Source organism: Equus przewalskii, chromosome 11 (assembly GCF_037783145.1).
Source record: "Equus przewalskii isolate Varuska chromosome 11, EquPr2, whole genome shotgun sequence".
NCBI lineage: Eukaryota > Metazoa > Chordata > Mammalia > Perissodactyla > Equidae > Equus > Equus przewalskii.
The window spans coordinates 11,010,980-11,037,454 of record NC_091841.1 but is presented as its reverse complement, the minus strand read 5'-3'; the positions used below and the strand labels follow the sequence as shown (position 1 = coordinate 11,037,454).

The 26,475-nt window shown below is 52.5% G+C and overlaps 1 protein-coding gene across 32 annotated transcripts in view; it reads left to right on the top strand.

The window, feature by feature from the left end:
- The window catches only part of AMBRA1 (autophagy and beclin 1 regulator 1), a 157,877-nt gene extending 132,015 nt beyond the window's left edge, over positions 1-25,862 (top strand). For 30 of the 32 annotated variants that reach the window (XR_011524096.1, XR_011524097.1, XM_070564988.1 and 27 more), the window contains 4 exons: positions 9,022-9,161; positions 16,179-16,271; positions 17,556-17,749; positions 24,330-25,862. Coding sequence is in view for 28 of the 32 variants with exons in the window: in XM_070564988.1 (XP_070421089.1) it covers positions 9,022-9,161; positions 16,179-16,271; positions 17,556-17,749; positions 24,330-24,826 (924 nt within the window). In the remaining 4 variants the exon portion in view is untranslated. Of the gene's footprint in view, positions 1-9,021; positions 9,162-13,360; positions 16,272-17,555; positions 17,750-24,329 lie in introns of all 32 variants that reach the window. The other 2 variants (XR_011524094.1, XR_011524095.1) reach the window with 1 other exon arrangement.
- Positions 25,863-26,475: the final 613 nt, after the last annotated feature.

Sequence of the window (26,475 nt, the reverse complement as noted above, 5' to 3'; positions counted from 1 at the left end):
CCCGAATCTCACCAGTGCTGGGTTGCTTTTCTCTCTAGTCGTTTTATTGGCAAAAGTGATGGACAAAGACACCTTCATTTGACTTGGGTGGGAGAAGCAGCTCTATGACAGAAGCAGTTTAGCTCTCCTTTCGCCATGGAATAGCCTTGTGCTTCTTAAGGCAAAGCCTCAAATACTTAAGGGTCAGTTTTATTGAAAGCTTTTTCTTTGTGGCTCTGCAGTAAAACTGATTCAAGTGTTGAGCGACTGTTACCTAGACAGATTGCTAGTTTGAAGGGGCTGTTGGAAACAGAGCCTGCTCTCTCCCCACCTCTCTCTGCCCCCTCCCTCTCATCCCTTCCCCCTTCTTCTATCCCCCTTCCTTTGCTCTCCCCTCTCTTCCTCTCCTCCTCTCCCCCGCCCCCACTTCTTGACCCTGAGGGTCTGCTCTTCACTGAAGACTGTCCCCTGTGAACCTTCTGCCTCTAGAGTCCAGCTCCAGAGATGTGCATCCCCTCCTCTCAACAGGTCCTAGGCAGCAGGGAAGGAAAGCAAATTTGTTACCATTTTTTACAGACCTGCAAGGTATTCATCTAACTGGGCTGTAGTTCTCAACGTGTATTCCTGAGACCGCATCAGCATCACTAGGGAACTCAATAGAAATGCAGATTCCCGGCCCCACCCCAGACCAGCTGAATGAGAAGCTCTGGGGGTGGGGCCCAGCCGTTCTTGCTCCCTAGCCCTCCAGATGGCTCTGCACTCTCAGTCAAGGTTGAGAACTAGTCATTGGCTGCATGGAGATTCTAGTTTGACCTCACCTGTCAGTATAGCTTTGTCCTTTTCCTGTTTGCTCTCGCTCTGTCTCCTACTGTCTCTGGAACCTCACCTGGTTTACTTCTGTGGTTCCTGTTAACCACATCTTTCAGATACTTGCAGGAAGTTGAGAAATTATTGAGTACCCTGAGCATTTCTGGATCATGCTAGCATCCTAGTGATGGTACTTTAAGGACTAACTAATGCTGTGAGGCGTTTTCCAGTTCTGATTAAAATTCTTACCTGCCCACGGTTGACTTTACTCAGGCTCTTAACTGCGAGCCCATGCCTGTTAGCCTACATGCTGTAGAATACAGAGGTGCTCCGGCTGAAAAAGTGAGCAGCAGTATCTTTGTCTTTCTCTCTAGGCCCTTCCCCGTCTGAAAGAGTATATCTTGAGTTCCTTTTTCCAATGTTCACCTCACTGTTATCCTTGGATGGGCGACATCACCATCATACCCCACTAATGCGTGTCTTTCTGTCACCCTGGTTGTAAAGAAACCTTGGTAGGCTTGCTTTCTTTCATACCATTTTATAGCCATCTTCACAGAGCCTAGAGATGACTGATTATTGTTATTATAAGTTCATTAAAATGAACCACAGAAAAGGATTGGTATCCAGAGTGCTCAGATTAGTCATGACTAAATTATAGCTTAGACCCTGGGTCAGGATGGGTGTCCAGTGCTGTCAGTACTGACCAGCATTTATGTAACTAACATCTATAGGCTCTTTTGGTCTGTCCTAGCTTCTTTCTTCAATATATAATCTGCATAAGGCTCCATCCTTGCCCTGAATTTAGCCTGTGATATAATTTCATCTCCTATACTTCCCTAGATTCTGAAAGTTTGATTTTCACAAGTCATCTGGAACTCTAGTTCAATCCAGAGTAATCTCCAGGAATCTAAGAGAGTCGAGCCTCTTCTTAATCTTGTCTGGCCTTGGGAGTGGCAAAGACTAAAAATAAAGATGTTTTATTTTTGTATCCTGGAAGGGTACTGTTTCTTCAAGAGGAGATTGGGATAAAAGAGAGACAGCTTTGTTGTCAGGAATGATTTACTCTTCCTAGGATTTTTGTCCTCATTAATTTTCTTAAAGCTGCCTGTCAGTTGATTAAAAGCTGCTTCCGCTGCAATTATCTTAAAGTTGACTTCTGAGATGTGGTACAAAGCAGCTATCCTCAGAAAGTTCTTTTCTTCAGCACGTTGTAGGAAAGGGGGAGGGGTGGGGAGAAGGCAGGGCTGTCTCTGATGCGATTTGTCAGAGAAGGAAGGGGCAAGATAAAAAATTAAAAATAACATTGGAGCTGCAATCAAAGCCCTTCGTTTAGGCGAATTTCTCCGTGACAGACTCCTCCAGCTCTGACAGTTGCTTTCCCTCTTGGCCTCTTAGTGGAGTAGAGTCTATGCTGCATTTTATTCTTTTCACTCAATAAAATTTTATTGAGCCCCTACCTTAGGCCGGGTACTTTGCTAGGCCTGGGAAGACAGTGAACAAAACGGCCCTGGTCCTCTCTCCTGCTGCTGACAAGCTAGACGACTGGCTTTGTGACTGGTCTTTCTGCTGCTGCCCTCGCAGCCGGCACTGTGCTTGGCACGCCAGAGGCTCTCGGCATTGGTTCTGCAAATGTGTGTCACTGAACTTCCGTGTGCGGTGTATTTCCTGCACATACGTGAACTCACACTCCTGCTCACCACCACCATCAGTGTAATTGAACAAAAGTATCAGTGGGACAATCCTTATGGAAACAGGGAGTATCTTACCCATTTCCACAGTTCTGCCCAATGTCAATGAGCTTCTCAGAACTCATCGAGCACTGAGACATGGTGAGCGATCCCCAGGAGATAATTCCAACAGTGAAAGGCAAAATGTTTTGCTTCTTCAAGAATTGGTAGGAGAAGCAATTTCTGTACTTTGAGAAGCTGAAAGTATTTTAGTGTGATCCCTGTCCTGAACTTTCTTCTTCCAAAAAATATGGACCAACAATTGAATATATTGAAAGACACTCTTATCCAAGGTGAATATCTAGAACAACTACTCATTTGGCGACTTCCTTTGAGATTTAGAAAGCCAAGGAAATTCAAGAACTTGTGCTGCACTCAGAGATGTGGGAATGGGAAGAAGAAATTATTTTAATTTCTAGGAGTTCCAGGAGCATTGATGTTGGTATGTCATTTAGTGCAGAAGTAGATCCCTCAGCTGAAGTAGTCGCTGTGCTTTGATCATAATGGCCAGAGGTAGCCTTTGGAAAGCATCAGGCTAGTGAAGAATCAAATTCTTGTCCTCTGGCTGTCCTTGGGATCCCTTTGAGAGGAACAAATGAATCAGACAGAGTTGACGGGTCTCAACAAATCGCAGGAGGTTGGCTAGAAATGACTTCAAGGCAGCAGATTATCAATAGCAGCAGAGGGCAACAAATCCCAAAGAGTTAAGGAGGAGCTGTGCTCTTTTCTGCTGGAGAGTTCGGTTTGCACAAGGGCAGTCTGGGCAGATTGTTCCTGCTTCAGCTGAATAAAGAGGAGAGTTAGGTGACTTGGTATTCTGATTCTTGTTTTAAAATAACCACTTTAAAAAGCAGGGGGAAAAAAGCGGGCTGGGGGGGCACCAGCCCTGTGGCCGAGCGGTTAGGTTCGCGCGCTCCACTTCGGCAGGCCAGGGTTTTGCCGGTTCGGATCCTGGGCGCAGACATGGCACTTCATTAGGCCACGTTGAGGCAGTGTCCCACATGGCACAACTAGAAGGACCTACAACTAAAATATACAACTGTGTACTGGGGAGATTTGGGGAGAAAAAGCAGGGGAAAAAAATAAGGAAATAAAATAACCACTTTAAAATCAACATTCTCTGAGTTCTGAACTCCAAAGTGGAATGTAAAGAAGGCTTGGAAATTAAAGTTTCTGAAAAACACTCGGATTTTCCTAGAGGATGAAGAAAGTCCCATAATTCATGAATATAAGCAACTCAGCAGCTCCAGAGGAAGACAAGACAACCATAGCATCCCTCCACCCGCCTGCTCTGGGATGTGTGCACTTCTCAGTCTGTGACAGGGTGTGTAGCCATCCGTTTCCAGTGGAAAGGTCAGCTGTCTCTTAGCAGCCGCTTTCCATTGATTTTTTTCCCTCTTCCCAGAGAGTTAATTCTCCTCTAGTAACCCTCGAAAACCTTAAAGCCTCCCTTGATTCCCATCGTGACCCAGAAGGCATTTCTCCTACTCACAGGTCCTTTCTTCCTCAAAGCCGCCTTGGCTTGCACCTTCTCGCATGGCCCTTCCAGCCTCCGTTTCCAGTTGGCCCCTTCCTCCAACCAGCTTCCATGTCTCAGTTAAAACACGCAGATCTGCCAGCTGCACTCAACCTCTTGCCACTGTGGCGAGGTTCCAGCTTTACTGATGATGAGATTCCCGAATGTAAACAAGATAACCACGAAGTTTTTTCTTTTAGCTTCTGATCTGGGCTGATCTGAGCAGCTCAGTTTGCTGCTTGCACTAATGGTCTGAGCTTTATTGACATGCGGTAGAAAAGAAAGCATCTTGTTGAGGGCAGCAATACATTTTTCTTCTGAATTTTAAAAGGATGGAGAGGAAGCTTTCCCACTGAGCTCCTCTGGCTGCTTCTCATTCTTTTCCTGTCTGTCTTTGAATAAGAAACAAGACCCCTTTAGTTTGATCTGGCAACTGTTTTCTTTTCTTCCTGTTCTTATTAGAGTTTGAGAGATGGAGGGGCAAGTGGTACAAGAGGTTGTCTTAGACCCCAGAAGTGGAGGAACACATTATCTTCTTCCATTCCCGTAGAACCATAAAGATCTTGGCGACCTGACTCATTCCCTATTGACGTGCCGAGACTGCACTGACTCTAAAAAATGTGTTCCTCCTAGCATATTGATTCCAATTTCCTTCATAGATGTTAGACAGAAATGAGAACAGCCTGCTTGGGAGGGGAGTTTCTTTCAGCATTTGTCATATACTAGGGAACAGCTCCAGCTGGGACAGGGGAAACCAGGACTCTGCACACATGAATCACCTGGGTTTTGTATCCAGTCCCACAAAGGGTCCCCAGGTCCTGATAATCCTCCTCCAATTAATGAATGTTGTGTTGCAGCTTCATGGAATGTCACTTTTGTCAGAGAGAGGGATTTTTGGCAGGCCATCCAGCTTTGTCCTTAACATCCCATGGGGAGCTTCAGGGCACCTGACTAGTGTTGAGGAGACCTTTACTTGAGATATATTTGGGGTGCCTTTAAGTGAAGGCCGGAGCTGTCCTTTACGCTACTTCAGATCTTCTTGTCAGTGCTGGTGAATTTTGGGTTTACGGAGACATAGCCAGGCCCCATTGAAATCTGGGAGGAGCCTCAGAGATCACTCAGTCAGTGGGTTGGAAAGACTGATGGCCGAAAACGTAAATGGTTGGGGAGTAGCCAGAGCTACCTAGCCATCTGTCAGCACTGGGGAACTTGCTGCCCCGATATTGTCCTGTCTCTAGGGCTGACTAATTGTGAGGAGTACCTCGCCTCAGTGGGGTGCTTTGAGAGCTGTGAAACTCCAGCTGGAGAAAGGACTAGAAACTACATCTCTGGATGGTTTTCAAAATGGACCAGATTCTCACTCTGCTAGGGTCCTTTAGCTTCAGGCATTTTGTGAAATAAGGAATATTGGAGCAGATGACCTCTGAGAACTTAAATCAGTGATTCCTACCCATCCTACACCCTCTATGCTCATCACTCCCGCCCCCCCGTACTTTCTGCCCTCATCTCCCTCCTTCCCCCTCCCACCCTAGAGTGTGATAAGCAAGCAAGTGCTTATCAGGAATTCTGGAGGCTGCTGATCTTCACATGGCGTTTTCTGGCTTCCTGCCACCAAGCAGGATTTAGCCTAATACTCAAACGTTGGAAGAGATGGGCCCTTGGGAGCTGCCCTTTCAGTACTGTTTAAGGACTTGGTGGGGGTGGGGGCCGCCATAGTCAAAGGACAGATCGATGCCCTGTGACTCCTGTAGCCATGGAGCTTGTGAATATCTGTGCAGCAAGGTCTGGGGGGTCTCAGCCTTGAATTACTTCTCACCAGTCCCTCTGACCTTGTCTCACCTAAGCTGGGTCATTCATCATACTGGCCTCTTGAGGGTTTTGTCCCCAAAGCAACTTTCTGTACTTAGAAGCAAATTGATAGTATTTGCGTGTTAATCCCTCTGCAGCAACAGACTAGAAAAGGTAAATTTGGGACATGTGAGAGGCTTGTTTGCGTCTTTCCTGATGTGGAACATTTTTAGAAAAGAGTTCTTGTATTCTCTTCTTTAAGACCCCCCATCAAAAAACTTAGCAAGCCTTCCAGCATCTGACTTTCTGACCTTAGTATCCCCCTTCTCGCAAGGCCGCTTTGTCTGGCCCTCTGCCCCATTCCCTGCGGTTATGAGTCAGAGTGATTCTAGGGGAGCCCCCGTTGTGAGACCCACGTAGAACTGCCACAAGCCGAGACCGAGACTCCTCTCGTCTAACCGCTGAAGTGAACGCTGTCCTTCCTCTACTCTGGGTGTACCTGCTCACGCCGTCTCACCTTTGGGAGAAGGAAAGTTAAACTGATTGAGCCCAGCCGCAGTCGTCTCATCACAACCACTTTGTCCTTTTAGTGTGTATACCAAGTCATATTTAACCTCATAGCCCATAGGTGAGAGGGAAACCATGGATTATGTTCTGGAAAGGCGAAAACCTCTGTGAGAAAGGATGAAGTCACCACACCCCGTCCCCTGGTTTGAAGGAAAAGCATTGATTAGGTGTAAGGGGAAAAGACTGGTGTTGTCATCATCACTGACAGGCAGCCAGTGAGGCTGGCTAGGGGTAGGAGCTGTGAATTTGTTCAGGGGTCTGCCACACATATGTGTGCAAGGAAGAGATTATCCAAAGGTCAAGCGACCATGTTCTGGATGCTTAGTTTAGAAATTCATAGGGGCCGGCCCCATGGCCGAGTGGTTAAGTTTGCGCGCTCTGCTTCGGCCGCCCAGGGTTTCCCCGGTTCGAATGCTGGGCGCTGACATGGCACCGCTCATCAGGCCATGCTGAGGTGGCATCCCACATGCCACAACTGGAAGGACCCACAACTAAAAATACACAACTATGTACTGGGGGGCTTTGGGGAGAAAAAAGAAAAATAAAATCTTTAAAAAAAGAAATTCATAAACTCTGTTAGGCTCTCCTTGAGTAGTCTCCTTAGGCCAAAGATTTAAGGAGCCCTGGCTCATTCTTAGATTTGGAGTTAAACCAGACATGGTGGGCCTGGGAGGTTCTTAATGCAGCGGCCACGTGGCAGTCTTATGCCTCAAACCAAAGCCAGTTCCATATCTATAAAAGACCCATTCAACCTCAGGACCATAGCAGGCTGTTCTGGCGGTGTGCCATTAGCTGCCCAGGCACAGTTCTCAGCACCAAATAACCTGGAAAGTTATTCATAACAGGATTTTCTGTGTATCTGTCAGTACACTGAATACACATGCTACTGTAGAGACTGTCCTGGTAAAGGTCTTTCAGATAGATACCAAGGCACAAGCGTTCCCGTATCCAGGACTTCTCATCACTTGATTTGTGTAAATGCAGTGGACCCTTAGCCCAATTTTTACTTTTTTTTTCTTTGCTGAGGAGGATTTGCCCTGAGCTAACATTTGTTGCCAATCCTTCTCTTTTTTTGCTGAGGGAGATTAGCCCTGAGCTAACATCTGTGCCAGTCTTCCTCTATTTTGTAAGTGGGATTCCGCCATAGCATGGCTGACAAGTGGTGTAGGTCCATGCCCAGGAAGCCACCTGTGAACCCGGGCTGCCAAATTGGAGCCTGCTGAACTTAACCACTAGGCCATGGGGCTGGCCCTTTTCTTTTTTTTCTTTTTAAATCTCTCATCAGGATAATCAGAAAAATAATTATTATTGTACCACTCTAAGTTCATTTTTGAATATTCCTTTCTAAATCAAACTGTCATTTGGTCTTTTTGTTTTTTCCCGTCAGCCCTATGGAAAGGTAAAGGAGATGAAGTGCATTCCTATTTTATAGATTAAAACCTGAGGAGGCAGAAAGGGAAGTCATCATATTGACTAAAACTCCACTTTATAGATCTTCAGCTTCGTGTCCTTTTCATATGCCCTAATGACCTGTTTTGAAGCCCCAGGTGCAGGTTCCTGGTAATGACAACAACAGTTACCATTCACGAGCTTGCACCGGGCCAGGCATTTTATACACATCATTTCTTTTAATCTCCCCAGTTATCTGAATGTCACTGCTGTTTCTTTTTACACTGAGATCTCGAGAAGTTGTTAATGCATTGGGGTCAGGACTCAAACCCAGGTCTGTCTGACTCCAAAGTCCGTGCCCTTCATTCTCCCACTGCCCTGCCCCGTCTCTCACTGAAGGTGCTTCTGGAACATCACGTAGGTCAGTGGCCAGAGAGACTGGGCAGGCTTTTTTTTTACCTTCAGCCCAAACCCTAGACATAGTCAAGCTACCCCCCCTAGAAAATAATCGCTTTGGAAAGATGTAGACTATTGAGAGGAGACTCTCTCCCTTTGAGAAATGGAAACGATCTGTTTAATGGTGGTTTATATAAGCTGGAAAGAAATCACGTACCTGTGTGCTCAAGATTCCCCCTGCCCTGCTCCCTACATCTTGCTGCACCTTTTAGGTTTCCTTAACAATAGCAGTTTTAACATTGCTTTTAATTAGATGAATTAAGAATGTTCTCTGATGTTATCTCCCCCTCCCGCCCCCCTGTCACCTTCAATTCCCCATTGCGGAGAACGCAGCAATTTCCATGGTAACAGGACTACCAGTTGAGCTTGGCTCGCACTGGCTTGTGTGGTCAGAGGAGAGTTAGGGCCAGTGCTTCCCGGTGAGCCGGACTCTGAATGGGGCTTTCCTTAAAATGGGCTTAGCTTAAAAGCCGTGAAGTGAGCGGGCTCAGAGGCTCGCAGGAGAACGCAGCTAAGCTTCACGCAGGAAAGCCCAAGTATTCCCCTAGTATCTCTTGGAAGAGTCGTAGCCCTCGCCTGAAGTAAGAAGGTCCCCCCTTCTCTCTGCTACCCCAAGTTCTCAAACACGTGTGGAGAGTCCTCCCCTCCCCAGCCTAACCGTCTCCTTTCCTCCCTGTGGTTAACTTGCTTCAGGCCTTAGAAGGACTTTGTTTCTCCCTGGATTTTGTTTTTCTTGGTAACAAATTGTTTCTCCTCCCATTCTCTTTTCTTCCCTCTTTCTCCCCCATCCAGAGAGTTTTCAACGTCCTTTACCCCATGCCTGCTGACCAGCGGAGACATGTCAGCATCAACTCTGCCCGTTGGCTGCCCGAGCCAGGGCTGGGCCTGGCCTATGGTACCAACAAAGGAGACCTGGTGATCTGCCGACCAGAGTGAGTGGCTGGGGCGGCAGTGGGTGTGGAGGGAGTCCTTGGGCTGGAGATCAGCGTTTCCCTGCGCAGGCTGGGAGGGGCGGGGCCTTTTAGATGGAAATTAAATCTTGAGGCTGCCTCGTCCTCAGTGTCGCTCCTTTGGAGTCTTTTTCACTTACGGGAATGGGAAGGGGGGATGGGAAGGTTTGCTCTCCGTTCCAGAGATCTTCAGAAGACTGGTTGAGTTTATTATGTCTTCTTAAATCTAAGGCAGTGTTCTCTTTCTCTGTTTTCTCTTATTCTCTGGTTTCCTAGTGATAGTCAAGTTTCCCTGCAGGCAAAAGCACAGATATCAAAGATTCTTTTCTAAATCCTTTTTGAAAAATTCAACAGGTGGTCTTGGATTTGTGTAAATGCCATAGACATTAACTTAAGAAAGAAAATTGGAAATAGAGTATTGTTAAAGCCCTAATTTGTCAAGCCACTGATGTCTAACAGCCTAGCTCTGTCTGTGTCCTACCTGTTTTCCTTTCTGCTTGGGGCTCTGGTTCATAATAGTAAAGGCAGGTTGAAAAGCCTAATTTAAAATCAAAATGATTGTTATCTGGTCTTGAAGTGTAGGGGTAAGAGGGGTCAGGGAACCAAAGCATTTCCGTCCTGAGTCCTGATGACACTCCTTCCCCTTCCTCTGGCGTTTTGGAGGATGGAGGTCTCTCCAGGCCTCCTTTCGCTCAAGACCCTGGGAGTCAGCCAGGGCTGTCATCAGTCCCCAGACTCAGCCAGGTGGGGATACGGAGCTCTGTGCTCAGTACAGATCGGGCTGATTGCTGCGTGGGCCGCTGCAGGGCTCCAGGCAGCTAAATGCCACTTGTGCCTCCAGGCCGTGGTGATGCTGTCCTTCACTTGGTGCAGTCTTCTCTGAGAGGGTACCACACATCGCAGAGCGGTGTGACTGGTCTCTGGCTATTGGGAGTGCGCATGTTGCCTTTTGTTGGGCAACTGTCACTCTAGTATATGTGTCTTGTGGCCTGATAGGTGACTGGTGACAGCTGAGTTAGGTCTGTGCCCCAGGAGTAAGAAAACCTGGTTCTAAGGACATCTCTTTCATTCCATCTTTAATTTTCACAGCCCCTCCCAAAGAGAGGCTGCTGTTTGAGCCGGACCAAGTCCAGCTGCTCTTGGAGCTGGAAGACTGCGTGGTTCTTGCCGACCACGCTCTCCTCAGGCTCTGTGACCAGAGAACCTCCTTCACTAGCAACTTGTGCCTTTCCAGGACACAGCATGCCTATTTCACGACTGTGCCACTCTTAGTCCAGGCACTGGGTCTGGCGGTGTCTGCCCTTCTCCCATGCCTGTCCATAGTCCCAGAATCAGTCTGCCTTAAAATATTTCTTTTTCCCCAGAGCATATGAGACTGGTTGGCTTATCTCTTCCTCTTTTCTTAGGAATCCATAAGAGGAATCTAATAGGCATCTTTTCCAAAACTGGCACAGAATTCTGGACCGTATTTTTACCAACTCTGTGGTTACAAGCCTTTCTTTACTTGTGTCTCAGAGACGTCCTTCCTCAGCATTGTTGTGTTATCTGTGGCTCCAGCGACTAACCTTGTCCTGACCAAACTCCCAGCCCCTCCTTGCGAAAGCGAGCTGCTCTTTCAGAGGCAGAACCTCTACCTCCAGTTTGTTGTGGCCCCACGAAGGCTTTTGTGTCTGAAACCCCAGCCTACGTCCTTGGTGTGAGTCACAAACACCTCAGCCAAACCTGAAGCTGGCTTTGGCCTCTCTCTTCTCCCCATATGTCGTCTTCAGCATCCCAGAGTCTCAGCAGGCTGAAGCCATCTTGATTGTCTGGGGAACACTCTTACCCACCAGGAACTCGAGCCTTTTGCATGAGCAAGACGGCCCCAGCATGTGACACAGCGAACAGCCTCCCATCGCAGACCCGGTTGTGTTGGACTGACAGCAACTAGTTTAGCCTGCCTTTTTTGGTGTTGCTGTTTCTCCTGATTTTTTGGGTTGTATTGGCAAATGCCCCAGGCCTAGGGCCGGATATTTGAGGGTACCATGTAAATTAAGACGGACGTGACCTTGTCCCACGTCGTTCGGAGCTTCTCTAGCTCTCAGTCTCCTTTATGCCTGTCCAGTTTTTTTGCTTTAGGTGGGGAAGACTAGGAACAATATTCAGGTGAGGAAGTGAAGGCTCCCCCAAGGCCTCCCAGCAGATCAAGACAGAATGAGGCTTCCTAACTTTCCAGTCCACAGCTCTTTCCTGCAGCTGGTTCTTAAGCTTTTTTCAATCAAAACCCTCTTTAAAATTCTGATGAAGGCAATGCGTATTCCACAGAAGAATATACCACAAGAACACGTGTAATTTTATAACTCAAGACCTCAGGTGAAGAATGCAGCCCAGGATCGTGTAGAGGCATTTAAGCTGGTCAGGTGACAGGTGCAGTGGGAAACGAGAGGGGATACGTGAGACCGTTTCCATCTTTTGAACAGTCTGTGGTTGGTCTCTGGCCTAGAATGTGGAGAGCAGATAAATAGGGAAGGAGGAGCTCAGGGTTGTTGTCTCTTAAGTAGGCAGCTGCCTGAGGCTCGCTGCCTCTCCCGTGTGACGCAGCTCTCTGGCACACCCGTTCCCAAGGGCATAGGATCCAGCCAGCCAGCTGGGCCAGGATTACAGCCCTCCCTGCAAAACAGGTGGTTGTCTGCCTTTGTCCCAGGTACAGACAGCTGCTCCTTGTTTTGTGCTCTCCATTCTGCTGTTGACTTCCCCTCCGTTGTCTTAGCCTCAGTACTCTCTCCAAGCACAAAGACAGAGGTGACAAGCTCCTTGGGCATCTCCTGGTGGCACTAAAACCCCATTGATGGTAGAAAAAGGCCTACGGAAACACTCTCTCTCCAGGGAAAGAAATTCTTAGGGCAGGTGAGGAGACAAACACCTGGCCCTCAGCCTCTGTACAAAGCCATTGTGGTGGCTGATAGCCCATTCACCCCACCCTTCCTAGCAGTGAGGTGCTCCCTTCTCCTTTGCTTTGCTACCCCACCCACCACTCCTCCCAAGCTGCTGCTCTGCCTTTGGCTGACCGCCAGCCCAGCCAACACCCTCACTGATAACCATAGTTGGTGTGAAGTACCAGATTGATATGAGGGGGTGCTTGCTCACTTCCGGCTTCATAGATCAGCCCTACAAATGGGGGGAGGTGTTGCTGGAAAGACCACTGCTTCTCAGAGTCAGCTCAGAAGACAGAATTCAGAGACTCATGTCAGAAAAAAAGTAGGCTGGGACTATGGGGCATCTGGCCCTTTGGCTGAGTGTCGGACTCCTGGCAAGGCCCCAGCTCTTGAGGGAGCTATCAATGTAAACAGTGATTATAATCAAGCATCATTGACCGAGGAGGAGAAAGGCTCGCCTCTAAATCCAAAGGGGAGCCACAGAGACTGCATCTTTCAGGCTGTCCCACAAGACCCAGGTGCCAACTCTTTCTCACATCGCAGAGATAGTGGGGGGTCAGGCTAGTCTTTTTGGAAGCAGTCCTTCTTTCCAAGGAGACAGCCATGCGGTCCAAGCCTCTGCAACCATGTAGCTGATAGAAGAATGTTCTCCAAAGGAACATCCCCTAGAAATTGGGAAGTGCAGAGCCGGAGTTCTGTGTGAGAGTCGTCACCACCAGGTTGGCTCTTAGCTGTGTTCAGGGAACCCAGGAGGGCCCAGCCATTAGGACGTCATTGAGCCACGCCCATTCAGAAGCGCAGTTGACAGACACTGCTGAGGGAAACCAGGTGCTAAGTGGAGGTCCATTTGAGAAGCCTGGTCCTGATTGGCCTTCCCATTCTTCATCCCTCTGTGTGTTTGCCTAGCTTCCAGGAAGAACCTCGAGCAAACAGTGGTGACTCGTGCCCCCTCACTAAGACCCGAGAAGGAAGGACATGGGACTGTTTAGCTTACAGATCAAAATCAGTGGTATTGTCTATTGAAGACCAAGAGTTTCAGTAGCCAGAGAGGGTGTCTTCAACTCTTTTCCTTGGTACAGTGCCGGGAATTTCAACCAAATTTTCCAACCTGTGAACTTGTCCTGGTGAAGGTGCTCTGATCGCAGAACATAGAACAGATCGGGGCTAGAATAAGACCTGTTGGTGGGAGCAGAAAGGATTGGGGTGGTGGAGGATCGTGGACAGCATATCTGATACACTTTCCATCACCTCTGTTCTCTTTGGCAGTTGACCTCATCAACAAAGGGCTAGAGCTCACAGCTCTGAGCTGCCAGGTGGCCAGTGTTTGAGGGGACCCTTTGACCGTCAGCGTCAGGCTAACAGTCCCAGCTGAGAGAGTGGGCCTTCAGGTGGTTCCTGGTCGTGCAGTGCATGGTTTGATGTAGGTTCGGTGTGAACAGTTTGTTGTCACTGATCAGCCCTGGCTAACAACAATTACAGAAGAGGAATTGGCAGGGACCCACATGGTATTGCCACCTGTCAATAAATCTTGACAAGTTTGTAAATCACAGGCTCACTGGCAGCTGGCTTCATGTGGTGCCTCTTGCAGCCAGGATTTGCTCACCAAAAATGGCAAAGTGATGGCTTTGTTTTTAGAGGCCTCTGCTGACTTCTGGACAATTGCCTCTTCCTCTCCTCGCACCTTTGCCCTCCAGTGCCCCTGTCGTTCTCAGACAATCCCCACAGAAACAGCTGCGTGTTTGGAAGAGGAAGGAGATCCTGCTCTTTAAAGGAGCAGTCTGCAGAAGATCGCACCAAACTCACAGCCCCGCAGGCCCTCTGAGACGAGCTGGGAGGTGCGAGCGCAGAGACGGGGAAGGAGGAGCACATTGTTCGGCTGTGGCTCTTTCCCTTCAAAGACGCTGGTGTGCCCTCAGGTGAAGCCTGAGCCCCAGAATCTTAGTGAGCCCCTAGAGACAGATCCGGGGGCTCACTACGTAGGCCTGATTCCTTCCCCCTGCAGTGGCACAGCCTCCTGACACACAGTCCCTCATCCTCCCAGGCCTGTCAGGTCCCTGTCCTGTCTACTCCTCACATCTAGGAAGGAAGCACTTACATCACCCACCACAACTCGTCCTTCTTGGCTAATCCTCATAACCCACTGACTTTGATTTGTTTGCTCTTTATTGAAGACACTCTGTCATTACAGGAAGGTAGCAGAGGCCACTAGGTTAAAAAGCTGGCTCTCACTGGAGCTTGTCTTTGGCTGCTGGGGCTGCTATAACAGAATACCTTAGACCTGGTGGCTTAATCAGCAGACATGTATTTTCTCACAGTTCTGGAGGCTGGAAGTCTGAGATCAGGTGCCAGTGTCGTCAGGTTCTGGTGATGACTCTCTTTCTGGCTTGCAGAAGGCCGCCTTCTCACTGTGTCCTCACGTGGTGGAGAGAGACAGAGATCTCTTTCTTCCTCTCCTTATAAGGCCACAGTCCCACTCTCATGATCTCATTTAATCATAATTACCTCCTAAAGACCCTGTCTCCACATACAGTCACATGGGGGGCAGGGCTTTGCCATGTGAATTTCAGTCCACAGCAGAGCTCTTCAAGCACCAGTGCATGCCCTTTGCCATTTAGGAGCAGAGCTTGCTGTTTTGACTGTCTCTCATGATCTCTACATGGACACCAGAGTCCTAATCAAAGGGCTTAAAGACACCTCTTTCCCAACTCCTGTCCCCCGCCTTCACCACCGTCATCAGCACCCCACCCTCAACCACGGTCCCTCTCCTGGGGTGGAATCTTTTTTTTTTCTCTTTTAAAGATTTTATTTTTCCTTCTTCTCCCCAGGGCACCCCTGTACATAGTTGTGTATTTAGTTGTGGGTCCTTCTACTTGTGGCATGTGGGATGACACCTCAGCATGGCTTGTTGAGCGGTGCCATGTCCACACCCAGGATCTGAACCGGCGAAACCCCAGGCCCCTGAAGCGGAGCATGCGAACTTAACCACTCGGCCACAGGGCTGGCCCTGGAATCTTTTCTTATTTATTTTTTTATTGAGATCACATTGGTTTATAGTATTACATAAATTTCAGGTGTACTCCATTGTATTTTGACTTCTGTTAAGACTGCACCATGTTCACCCCCAGAAGTCGAGTTGCCGTCCATCACTGTACACGCGTGGTGAGGAATCTGTAAAAGCAAAGCGGTCTTGCATTTTGGGCCTCGCCACTGGCAGCTGGGACTGCTGCCTGAGGTGGCACAGCGGTATAGAAAGAGGAGAGGCCACTGCTTCCCTGCTGGCACCTGTGCCTGGCTGAGATTGGAGGAGACTGCTTGATAGTCCATTGCGGGGGCAGAGGGAACCAGGGAAGGGTTGGCAGCCTGGAGAGCCGGACGGAGAGAAGCTGTCCTCTCTGCCGTCAGCAGTCCAGCCCCTTGCCACGTGGGGGCTCTCCTTCCCACCCCCATGAAAATCTTCAGCTCCAAGAACAGCTTTCCCAGTTGCTCTCTCAATTGTCTGGAGGCTTTGGGTCCAGCACAGAAAGGTGGGCCGTTCCAGAACAGCGAGGGCTTTTTCCTGCTTAGACTTCTGAACAGCAGGCTAATGAGGAATGTTGAGGCGCCCTCGTTTCCCTCTCTCCCAGTCCCATGGCCATAGGGAGACCAGCAGCAAGAGCCTGTGCTCTCTGTCTCTGAGCACCAAGCACACCCTGCAGGCAGGGCTGTCCGAGGCACCCTGTCCCTCCACGGCCTCTCCAACCTCACATTTACCATCTTAGCCCTTCTCTCTGTCTGAAGAACACTCAAACCTCTGCCTGCATCTGGTGTGGCTGTCTTTTTAGCTGTCTCTTAGCCCCGAGGGGGAGCCAGTTAGGCATTGTCCGGGGGAAGGAAGAGGCTGAAACCACTACTGACCTTTGGGCTGTTGGGGACTTGTCTGAACTGCTCCAGCACTGAGCATCCTGATCTCAGCACAGCTCCAGGAGAGGGGAAGGAAGGCTGCCGGGCCACGGTCCTCAAAGCCCAGGAATCGCGTGGAGTTCTGGCCACTCCCTCTCTGACGCCTTCCACCTTGTCTCTTTTGCCCTTTTGAACTGCTTTTCAGGGCCTTAAACTCTGGTGTTGAGTACTACTGGGACCAGCTGAATGAGACCGTCTTCACTGTCCACTCCAACAGCAGGAGCAGTGAAAGGCCTGGGTGAGTTTGTGGAGGAGGAGGGGTGCAGCGGGCTGGAGGCCTGTCCCTTCCTCTGAAGGCTCTCAGGCAGTGCCGTCAGACCCCTCCAGGGCTCCCTGGGTGCCCCTCCTCAGCCAGGGCGGCTCCTCTTTGATCTGCTTCATGTATTGAGCTTTTGCGCACAGTTCCGTTTAAGAAGAGTGTTGCGCAGCTAAGAAAGAGAACAAAACCTCTGCTCTCGGAGTCTTGCTAGGACACTCTCTGGCCCTCTCCCATCCTGGCTGTGGAGTCTGGCCACACTGGAGTAAGGAGAGAAGACAGGGAACTGGAGAAGGATGCTGTCCCTAGGAAGTGTGCTTGTGGCCCAGGGGGAACCTGTGAACTGTCTCCTAGGGGACTGGGGCCTCAGGGGCCAAGCCGCCCAGATCTGCAGCCTGAGACAGACCCTCCCCAGGGGCCAGTTAGAAGGGAGGAACCTGGTACTGATCCTCTTATCACTTAATTCATTAGTGAAGACTGGAACATTTTGAGACAACAGTGTGCTGGGACAGTGACAAACCCGAGGCCATCACTGCTTCCTAGGGGAATTGCAGGCACAGCTGGAGAATAGTCCCCACAAGAAGCGGAACTGTGAGTGGCCAGTGACCATCTCAGATGTCCTGGGCTCCCTCTGCTGCCAGCTCTAGCTGTCCCAAGGGTCAGTGCATGGGCAATGCCCAAGGAAAGGGGGGTGCTGACCTTGGGCCTAGGCCTTATTCTTAGAGCAGGATCTGTTTCCAGAAGGCCCTGAAGGAGAATCCCAGAACACCCTCCTAAGAGTCTGATCGGTTTTCCTCCAAAGTGGAGATCCAGTGGAAATTCTAAGAATTTAAATTGGAATTTTGTCAGCACATAGTTAGAAGGAAGGAAGAGCTACAGAGAGGAGGGTCCTTCTTCCACTGCTCACCCTGCAACCCATGGATCTCGGCTAGTGGCTTCCTGAATCCAAATAAGAGTCTTTTAAGATAAGCCGTCTCCACCTCCCCAGAAAGGCCCTCATTGTTTAAGGGAGTGACTAAACCAGCTGGGTTTGCAAAATCGGATGGTTCTGCCGTCTCCTTTGGTCGTCCCAAAGCATGGGCCGACCTGGAGGAGGATGGACGCAGATGAGTTAACTGCTCTCGGGAGGTAACCACAGGGGTGCAGGGCTTCTCTTCTTAGCCTGTAGGCCCTGGTCGGGGCTGTGCCCTGAGCACTGGCCTTGGAGCATCGTGAGGGCCACTGTCCCAAGCCCTACCTGACTTCGGTCTGCCTTTCTCGCCCTAGAACCAGCAGAGCCACATGGAGGACAGACAGAGACATGGGTCTGATGAATGCGATTGGGCTGCAGCCCCGGAACCCCACCACCTCAGTGACATCTCAGGGCACCCAGACTCTGGCCCTTCAGCTGCAGAATGCCGAAACACAGACGGAAAGGGAGATACAGGAGCCGGGGACAGCAGCTTCGGGTCCTGGTGAAGGTGAGAGCCATGTAATGTTGGAGGGGAACTGTGACTTGGGGGTGGGCATTTGGGACCGTCCTCACCATCCCTAAGGCTCCTGGCCCCTCTGTATGGCCAGGTGGTGCTGAGAGAGTGCACTCCCCGGGCAGGATGCGTCCGCCTTACATGTTTGGGTAAGGCCCACCTGGTGGCATTAAGAGCCTCCGCAGGCAGGAACATCATTTCCTGATCCAGTTCAGTTTCCAGCAAGCTGAGCTGCTCTCACAGCTTTGCTCAGCTCCCGCCACATACCCTGACTTCCCTCTTCTCTAAAACCTGGAGGCCCATGGTTCTTCCTAAGGGAGAGCCCAGAGAGGAGCCTAGATGGAGAAGCTACGAGAAACTCCCCGTGGCAGGCCCTCGTTCCAGGGACATCACCCCACAGGTAGCTGGTCTGCCCCCTGCTCCTGTCACGCCCATGGCTCATTGTCATTTTGGCTGCAGCTTGGCACACCATCAGCCCTTCCTGTCACCTACTTCAGGTGTGGCTCCGCCAGCCTCGGCTGGCTCTCTGTGCTGGCCTCGCACATCTGAGAACCAGTTAGCACTTCCCCAGTGGTAGAGCGCGAGCCACTTTGGAGGCTGTCGGCAGCTGTGTGAAACAGGCTGTTCTCACTCGGGGACTCTCCTCACCCCCTGCCAGTCCCTTGCTGGCCCACGCTCCAAACAAGGCAGCCTCCAAACACACCATTTCTAGGTCTGTGTTGAGCCGTTTGCTCAGAAGAGAGCATGGGAGGAGAAAGAAGCCATGGTGGGCCTCAGGCCGAGAGTCACTACAGGAGCAGCTTTCTCTACGGCAGGCCCCCCACCCGGCACTGATCCTCTCGCTGCCAGGAACTGAAATTTTTAAAAGTTGAGTCCTGGGGCTGGCCTGGTGACACAGCAGTTAAGTTTGCACTTCCGCTTTGGCGGCCCGGGGTTTGCTAGTTCAGATCCCGGGTGCGGACATGGCACCGTTTGGCAAGCCATGCTGTGGCAGGCGTCCCACATATAAAGTAGAGGAAGATGGCCATATATGTTAGCTCAGGGCCAGTCTTCCTCAGCAAAAAAAGAGAGGAGGATTGGCAGCAGATGTTAGCTCAGGCCTAATCGTCCTCCAAAAAATAAATAAATAAATAAAAGTTAAGTCCCTTTTTGGTGTGTGGCTTAGGCCACCTGCTACATCCAAGGCCTGTGACTCCCTAGTGGGTGGAAACCCCCTGGGTGTGGACGTCAGCAGCTGGCAGAAGCAGCCAGTTACAGCTGTAGGCCTCGAGGAGGAGGAGAGAGTGGAAGGCGTCTCCAGCCATCCCCAGGCTCAAGACTGAGTCTTAGGCTGCCCTTTCTGAATTGATCTTATGGCCTTTTACTGATCAGCTACTGGGGCTACAAAGACAAATAGGCCTTGGTCCTTCCCACAGAACCCAAAGTCTAGAGGGCGAGGCAGATAATCACTTAGTGGGATAAGGACCTCGGGAGCACAAAGGAGGGGGTGCTGTGGGGAAGACTTCTGGAAGAGGTGACCCTGAGCTGAGCCCTCAAGGATAAGTCGGAGTTAGTCAGGCCCAGTGAGATGGGGGGGCATTCCTGGCAGAGGGGACAGCACCTGCAGGGCACTGAGTTCTGCAGCCTCACACTGCACAGAGAACCTCCAGCAGGCTCGTGTGCGGGGCCTGTGCAGCACACCTTGAGAACCGAGGCTGGGTGAGTAGGGAGGGCAGATTACAGGGACTTACAGGGACCTAGTTAGTTGGGAGTGAGGCCTTCCTCCTGAGGTGACATACAGCCCAGGGTCTGGGACCGGGAGCTGCCAGCCTGAGAAGAAGGGCATCCTCCAGTGTTTCACCTCCCAGAAAACCGGCGACTTCTTTCTTGATTGGCATCAGCCTGTTTCTGACCTCCAGTCAATTACAAGTTCCTTTCCTCCTGTTTGGGGGTGAGGGTAGAGGAATGGCAGGAGGAAGGAGGCCCTCTCTCCCAGTTTTGAGAGGCCAGAACCTCCTTTTGTCCCCAACTCCTCCCCAGAAAGGAGAGAGGTGGTGGGGGCGAGCCTGCGTGGGTGGAGGCACTCTTCAGCGGTGGCGGCTGGGAGCAGGCGCCCTGGTGGAGAAGGCTCACGTGCCTCTCTGCCTCGGCCCGTGGCCCTGCGAACTGGGCCCAGAACTCCAGACCTCCAGCGCTTCCCAGCATCACAGTCCCTTTCAGAAGCCCCACACCTGAGAGCAGTAAGGGGAGAGGAGGCATGGTTTGGGGGCAGGGTGGTGGGGAATGGACAGCTGGTTGTCGCTGGCCAGCCTCATCTGGTGCTTACTCCACCGACCACCAACCATTCCTGCCGTTCTGGTGGCAAGGCAGGGGAACCAGGAATAGAGGCTCTTCCCTGGGCTCAGGCTTCCTCTCTGGCCCACCTTCCCCATCCAGCAGGCAGGCCCAGCAGCTCCGCACACCACCATCCCACTCCCCACCCCCACCACCTCTCTCCACGTTGGCACACTGGTGGCCACTTCTGCAGGAACGTGTAGAGGAAACCCCTAGGCCAGTTGGTTAATCCTTCTTCTGGGCTTAGCTGGAAGGTGGAGTCGGGGAAGATATCACCTACACACTCCCACACACACACCGCAGTCCCAGATTTATTAGTGTGGGAAGCTAGCTCTGCTTGTAGTAATTACTTTTCTGTGGCCTGCCCCTCCCTTTAGCCCTTTCCTGTCAGCTGGCACCAAAGGATTCCCAGGCTACTCCTCATTTTCTTGTTCTATAAAAATTGATTAAAATCCACTCAGCTCTTTCTAGGACTTCAGGGAGAGCCCCCCACAGGGGAAATTTGCAGGTGTCGGCTTTTTTCCTTGTCCAGCTTTAAAGCTTCCCTCCCCTGTCACTCCAAAAGGGAGGACACATTCGCTGGGCTCGCCGTTTGCTCCCAGCACGGACACAGCCCGCCTCTCAGACGGTCAGCACTCAGGAGGGGTGCAGAAGGAATGAATTGAGCTGAGGCAAGGCCCTGCCCCTGAGCTTGCCTGCGCCACACTGTTCGGGGAGCCCTTGGCTCTGCCTCTGGCCTTGTCTGGTGAGGACGCTGGTTGACCCACTACAGTAGCCTGTGCCCTGGGCCAGGGCAAAGCAAATGTGAAAAGCAGGGGGCCGGGAGACCAGCGTGCCCCATGAGGACAGGAAGAGTACTCCTGCTTGGGCTCAGCCCTGCCTCCCCCTTCTGGGCAGGGAAACCCCCAGAACGGACTGTGGGAAGTTGCTGATCCCTCGCTGACCTCTACATTCAGAATGTACCTTAGAACTTGCCAAGGACAAGATCTCATGTCAACACTAAATCAATTTCCCATTTTTGAAAGACAAAAAGAAATGCCCCCACCCCCCAGGAAGATTAGCCCTGAGCTAACATCTGCCAATCCTCCTCTTTTTCTGAGGAAGACTGGCCCTGAGCTAACATCTGTGCCCATCTTCCTCTAGTTTATATGTGGGATGCCTACCACAGCATGGCTTGCCAAGTGGTGCCATGTCCTCACCCGGGATCCGAACCAGCAAACCCCAGGCCACCGAAGTGAAACATGCGTGTTTAACCACTGCACCACTGGGCCGGCCCAGAAATGCTTTTGCGACAGGGAAGGAGACAGGAGAACTAACCCGTGGCCGCCACTGCTCCTGGAGCTAGTGCCTTGGATCCCTGGCCGTGGCTGCCATTGCCCTCAGGCCCCAGTGTGTTTTCCTCTTGCAGAATGCGCCAGCTGCCTTCGGTGGCCGTTAGCCTTGGCTGAGAGTTCCTGGGAGCCACACGGCTCGAGTGCTCTGGGCTGGGGCCGTCCGCACCCAGCCCTGAGGAGACCGCTCCTATGCACAGGGTTAGTCCTTCCCTTGATGGATTTGAGCGCACACTTTATGTGGGTGGCATGTTAGCTCTCGCGAAGCCAAAGCTATTGCAGAGGGAACCAGACGCACAGACGAAGCCATGTCTCTTCCTTCAAGAAGCAGCTCCTGAGAGGAGTCAGATGTCTAAGTGCTTGCCCCGTGGCAGAGAGGTGACATGGCACCAGTTTTCTGAAGTCACCTGAGGTCTGGAGCACCTGTCGCAGCCTGGGAGCCCTTTAATTCACACACACATTCATCTGACCAGTAGACACCGAGTGCAAGACCATGCGTTAGACGTTGGACCCAAAGATGAATGAAACTGAGTCCCAGACCTTCAGGAACTGAGAGCCCAGAAGGGAGGTGCCGCGGCCACAGGTGGCTCTTACACAGAGAGCTGTGGGTGCTCTGAGGGCTCAGAGAAGGAGCGGCACGTTCAGCTGGGGGACCACAGCCAGCTGGCCGAGATAGGTGGTATTTGCATTGGCCCTTGCAAATGAGCAGACTTGAGACATGAGGAGATGAGCAAGCGCACAGCGGGTGGGGCAGCTACGGTGTGTCCAGTGCACACAGGGGGTGCGTGGGCACACAGCAGTGCTGAGCGGGCTGCAGTAAGGTCAGGGGTGCAGGAAGAGTGGATGGTCCGGGGGAGGCTGGGACCGGACCAGCGGGCCGTTTAGTCTCAAGCTATGGAGTCTTAGAGCTGCTGGGTTTTGAGCAGAGTGTGGACTGGACTAGAGCTCACTGAATCAGAGCTGAGTTAGAATGGTCATGGCAACAGCCTGGAGGCGGGGTGGAAAGGGGAGGGTGAGAAGCCAGGCAAGGTTAGGCAAAGGGCCACAGTCATGGTGAGAGGTGGCAGGACCGGAGCCACGGGCACGGGGAGAGGACAGGGGGCCCAGGCCTGAGTGCCAGTAGCAGGGCCTTCCTGAGGGCCTGTCCTGCCCCTGGAGGGGATCTGCATGAAAGGGCTGCTAGTTCATCAGGCACAGAGCCCAGCACAGTGGGCTCTCATGCCAGCAGGCCTCGGGCCAGCCCACTGCACGTCCCAGAGTGGCTAGGGAGGCCCTCGGTGCTCGGAGTTCTTGGAAAGCAGTGGGGGTTGCAGTGAGCACAAGGAGGTCCCCATGGGCCGTCCCCAGGCAGCCCTTTTGGCACCGAGGCCCTAGGGGGACGTGTCCTCTTATCCTCTGCCCTGCTGCTTTCCCCTGAGAGAAGTACTCTGAGAGCCCTTCAGGTTCTCTTTCCTTCTGCCCTGGGAGTGCTGCTGAGCTGTTCAGAGTGGGGAGTAAGGACAGCAGCCTTGAGGCGTGAAGCAGCAGGGCAGAGTTTACCAGCAGCTCTGGAGAGGAGCAGGCTGGATGTGAAAGGAAGCCCAGGCGAGGTCCCACTGCTCAGTGCTGAGGAGAACTGTCTCACTAAGGCCTGGGGAGGAGCTGCTGGCGTGAGGCTGCTGGGCACCAGCGAGGAGCAAGAGAGCTGCCAGGCTCAGACCAACCCAGCTCTGACGAGGCAAGCAGAGAGGAGGAACCGGACGGGGAGGGAGCACAGAAAGTCTTGCAAAAATAGCTCTTGACAGCAAGTGCCCCTTTAAAAAAGCAAAGTACCGCCAAAGCCCCCAAAACTGCAAAATCCCAAACTGGCCGGCAAGGCGCCAAAGGAAACAAATGAGTAGTTCAGTGGGGCTACCCTGGCAGCTTGGGACCCTGGTCAGTTACCCCAGGCTGGGACCGCTTCTCTGCCCCGTGAGGGCCGGGCACAGGCGGGAGGGCAGGTCCCTCAGGACGGAGCTCCCCTGCAGACCTCAGGTCGCTCACCTCAGCCCCAGGGGCCGAGTGCCCACAGCGTGCCAGGTGCCCCGTGAGCAGTACCTCCTCTCCTTTGCCAGATGGAGTCCTCCTTTACGAGGCAGGAAGCTGAGGGATGTGGATGTTAAGGGTCTTGTCCAAGGCCACACAGCTAGTGAGTGGCAGAACTGAGATTTGAGCCAGAGCCTTGCCTGCTCCCGCACACGGGAACGCCCAGGCCTCGGGCAGGGAACAACCTTCTCATTCCCTGGAGATGCGGGCCGAAGCCTCTGGCCTGGGCAAGAGATGAGGGTATGAGGCACCAGCCCCAGCAGACAGCACGTGGGAAATAACCCAGGAGTTGGTGGGTAAAGGGGGGAAGGAGGAGAGAGAACGCCTCCCAGGGCACCAAGATCCTGTCTGCCTTGTGGGCTTTCAGGGAGTAACAAACAGAACAGCTCTGAGCGGAGATGGCACAGCTTTGAAGTGGAGCTGAGACGACCATTCGTTCCTTGCCTTTGGGCCACACCCTGTGGGCGCCCTCTCTTTCCAACAACCAGGCAGCAGACCCGGTCCCGGGCTCGGTCTGCCGGCTTCCCCAAGCCAGCTGTCAGCCCCATCCTCAGCCACTGTCGTTCGTTTAGTGACTAGCCTGCCGCTGGTGCCGAAAGGGTTCAAGCCGAACACCTGCCTTCCGGTCCAGCTCTGCGTCTTGACTGGCTGAGAAGCCTGCCTTGGCCACCTTGCGCCATCCCAGGCCTCCGTTTCCCCACCAGTGAACAGAAGTGTGGATTAGGATCGTTCAAGGAGTCTTGTCTAGCTTTCGAGTCTCTGATTCTCGGAAGGAGAGAACAGCCTCTTGTTTCCACTTTCCCAAGCTGGCACAGAGGCCTGGGCCAGCAGCTCACTCCCTATCTCTTCTGCTTTGTACCCTCCAGGTGAGGGCTCCGAGTACGGTGCAGGTGGGGAGGACGCCCTCAGCAGGATCCAGCGGCTGATGGCAGAAGGGGGCATGACGGCTGTGGTGCAGCGGGAGCAGAGCACCACCATGGCCTCCATGGGCGGCTTCGGCAACAACATCATCGTCAGCCACCGCATTCACCGCAGCTCCCAGACGGGCACGGAGCCCGGCGCCGCCCGTGCCACCTCGCCGCAGCCCTCCACCTCTCGGGGGCTGCTCCCAGAACCTGGGCAACTGGCAGAGCGGGGCCTGAGCCCCCGGACAGCTTCCTGGGACCAGCCTGGTACCCCTGGGCGGGAGCCCTCGCAGCCAACCCTGCTCTCTTCCTCCCCTGTCCCGCCCCCTGTCCCCCTCCCCAGCACTGAGGGACCAACCCTGCACTGCGAGCTGACCAGTACCCGCCACCTTCCTGACGGTGGTGGCAGCAGCAGGGGGGAGGCGGCAGGCCCCAGTGGGGAGCCGCGGAACAGGTAGAGACAGACGCACGCTGGTGCCTCCCCTCGAGCCGCCGAGCAGAAGCCGGACCTCACAGCTGACTGGGAACGGGACACGCGGAAGAGCTGCGGGCTGCGTCAGGGACAGGAACGTGGGGGGGCCACTCGAGAGGAAGCCGGAGTCATGGCATGAGGCAGTCGGATGGGCGAGGCTTGCCTCAGGGACTAGAACCTTCCAGGATCTGGAGCCCAGGGGAGCCACACTGCTGTGCTGTGTGACTGCAGGAGCAAGTGAGAATCCCTGCCGTGAACCCCCGCCAGAAACATGGCTCAAGGAGTCAGCCCTAGGCGGACAGTCTTCCAGAGCTGGGCCAAACCATCCTAGACAGTGGCCAGTAGGGCAGCTTTGCCCTGACCGCCTGTTGCGTGGGCAGAGCCACTAGGACCCCAAGAGCAGGAGGAGTGGCCTGGCCCCAGAAGCCACCTCCATCTCTGAGCCTTCTGGAGCTTCAGCCTCTTTCCATCATTTTACCCCACAAGGACTAGTCGGGGTCAGGCCTGGCTCCCAGATGCCTGAGGACGGGGACTTCCTGCACCTACTAGTGGGGACAAGCATGGAGTGAAGGGGGCAGCCTGCTTGCCTGACAGGTTGGGGCCAAGGGACGGTGGACAGGTCCTCACTCAGGAGTGCGGGGTGTAGGCTGGCCAGCCCCCAAGGGCTTGTCCACCAAGCTCCTCTCCCCCTCTCTGGCCCTCAGCAGCACCCATGGGTGTCAGTATTACCTGAGCCTAGGCCAAAGCCAGCCCAAGGCTGGGGGAGGGGATGAGACTCCAGGTCAGAATGTGAGGTCTTGGTCTGTGATTTAAGGTGTTGCATGTGGAATCTTGAACTGTACGTGTAGTTTCTAGTGGAGAAATCAAGGCTCTGATTATTTTGTTTTTAGTATGAAAATGTGATTTCTTTTCTGTTTGTAACTCATCATAGAAACATTGTGGTGGGAGGAGAGGGGATAGTCTGACTGCTAATGAGGGAAACACCAAAGATCTACATCATTAAAATGATGACATGCCCCTCACCAGGCTCGTCTCTGTTTGTCTCTGCGGAGGGTGGAGGTGGGGTGGTGGCTGTGGGGAGAGGAGAGTCGTGAACTGCGCCGGGCCCGGGTTCTCCCGGGCCCCGTTTCTCGTGCTGCCGTCCTAGGTCGGGAGCCCTATCTGACGCCTCAGAAGCTGCTTGGGTGTGGGCTGCAGCTCTGCTTCATGCAGCTTCTCTGGGCCACCACCTCCTGCTTCCTGGGGGCCTGCCAAGGATTGGGACAGCTGTGACAGTGGCGGGTGGGTAGGTAGGAATGACAGAAGGTTGCTCATCTTGATGGCTTTCTACCCAGGACTGTAGGCCTGGAGTGAGGATGTAACTGGCCAAAAAGCTGGATCCCCTCCAGTCCTGGGAGCCCACCCACAATGGGTGTCTGGGCTGGCCGGGCAGGGGGCTTGGTCTTGTCTACAGGCATCCCTCAGAGATGCCATTTGCTGGCTATCAGGGCTCCTTTTACTTGTGTTCTCAGTACAGTGACTAAAGGGCCTGCTGTGTTCGTGGCCCTGGCCATGTCAAGTTTCAAGCCAGTTAGAAGGTATGAGGAGGATATTGGCCCCAACTCTTAGCGTAAAGGACAATCAGAGCCACACAGG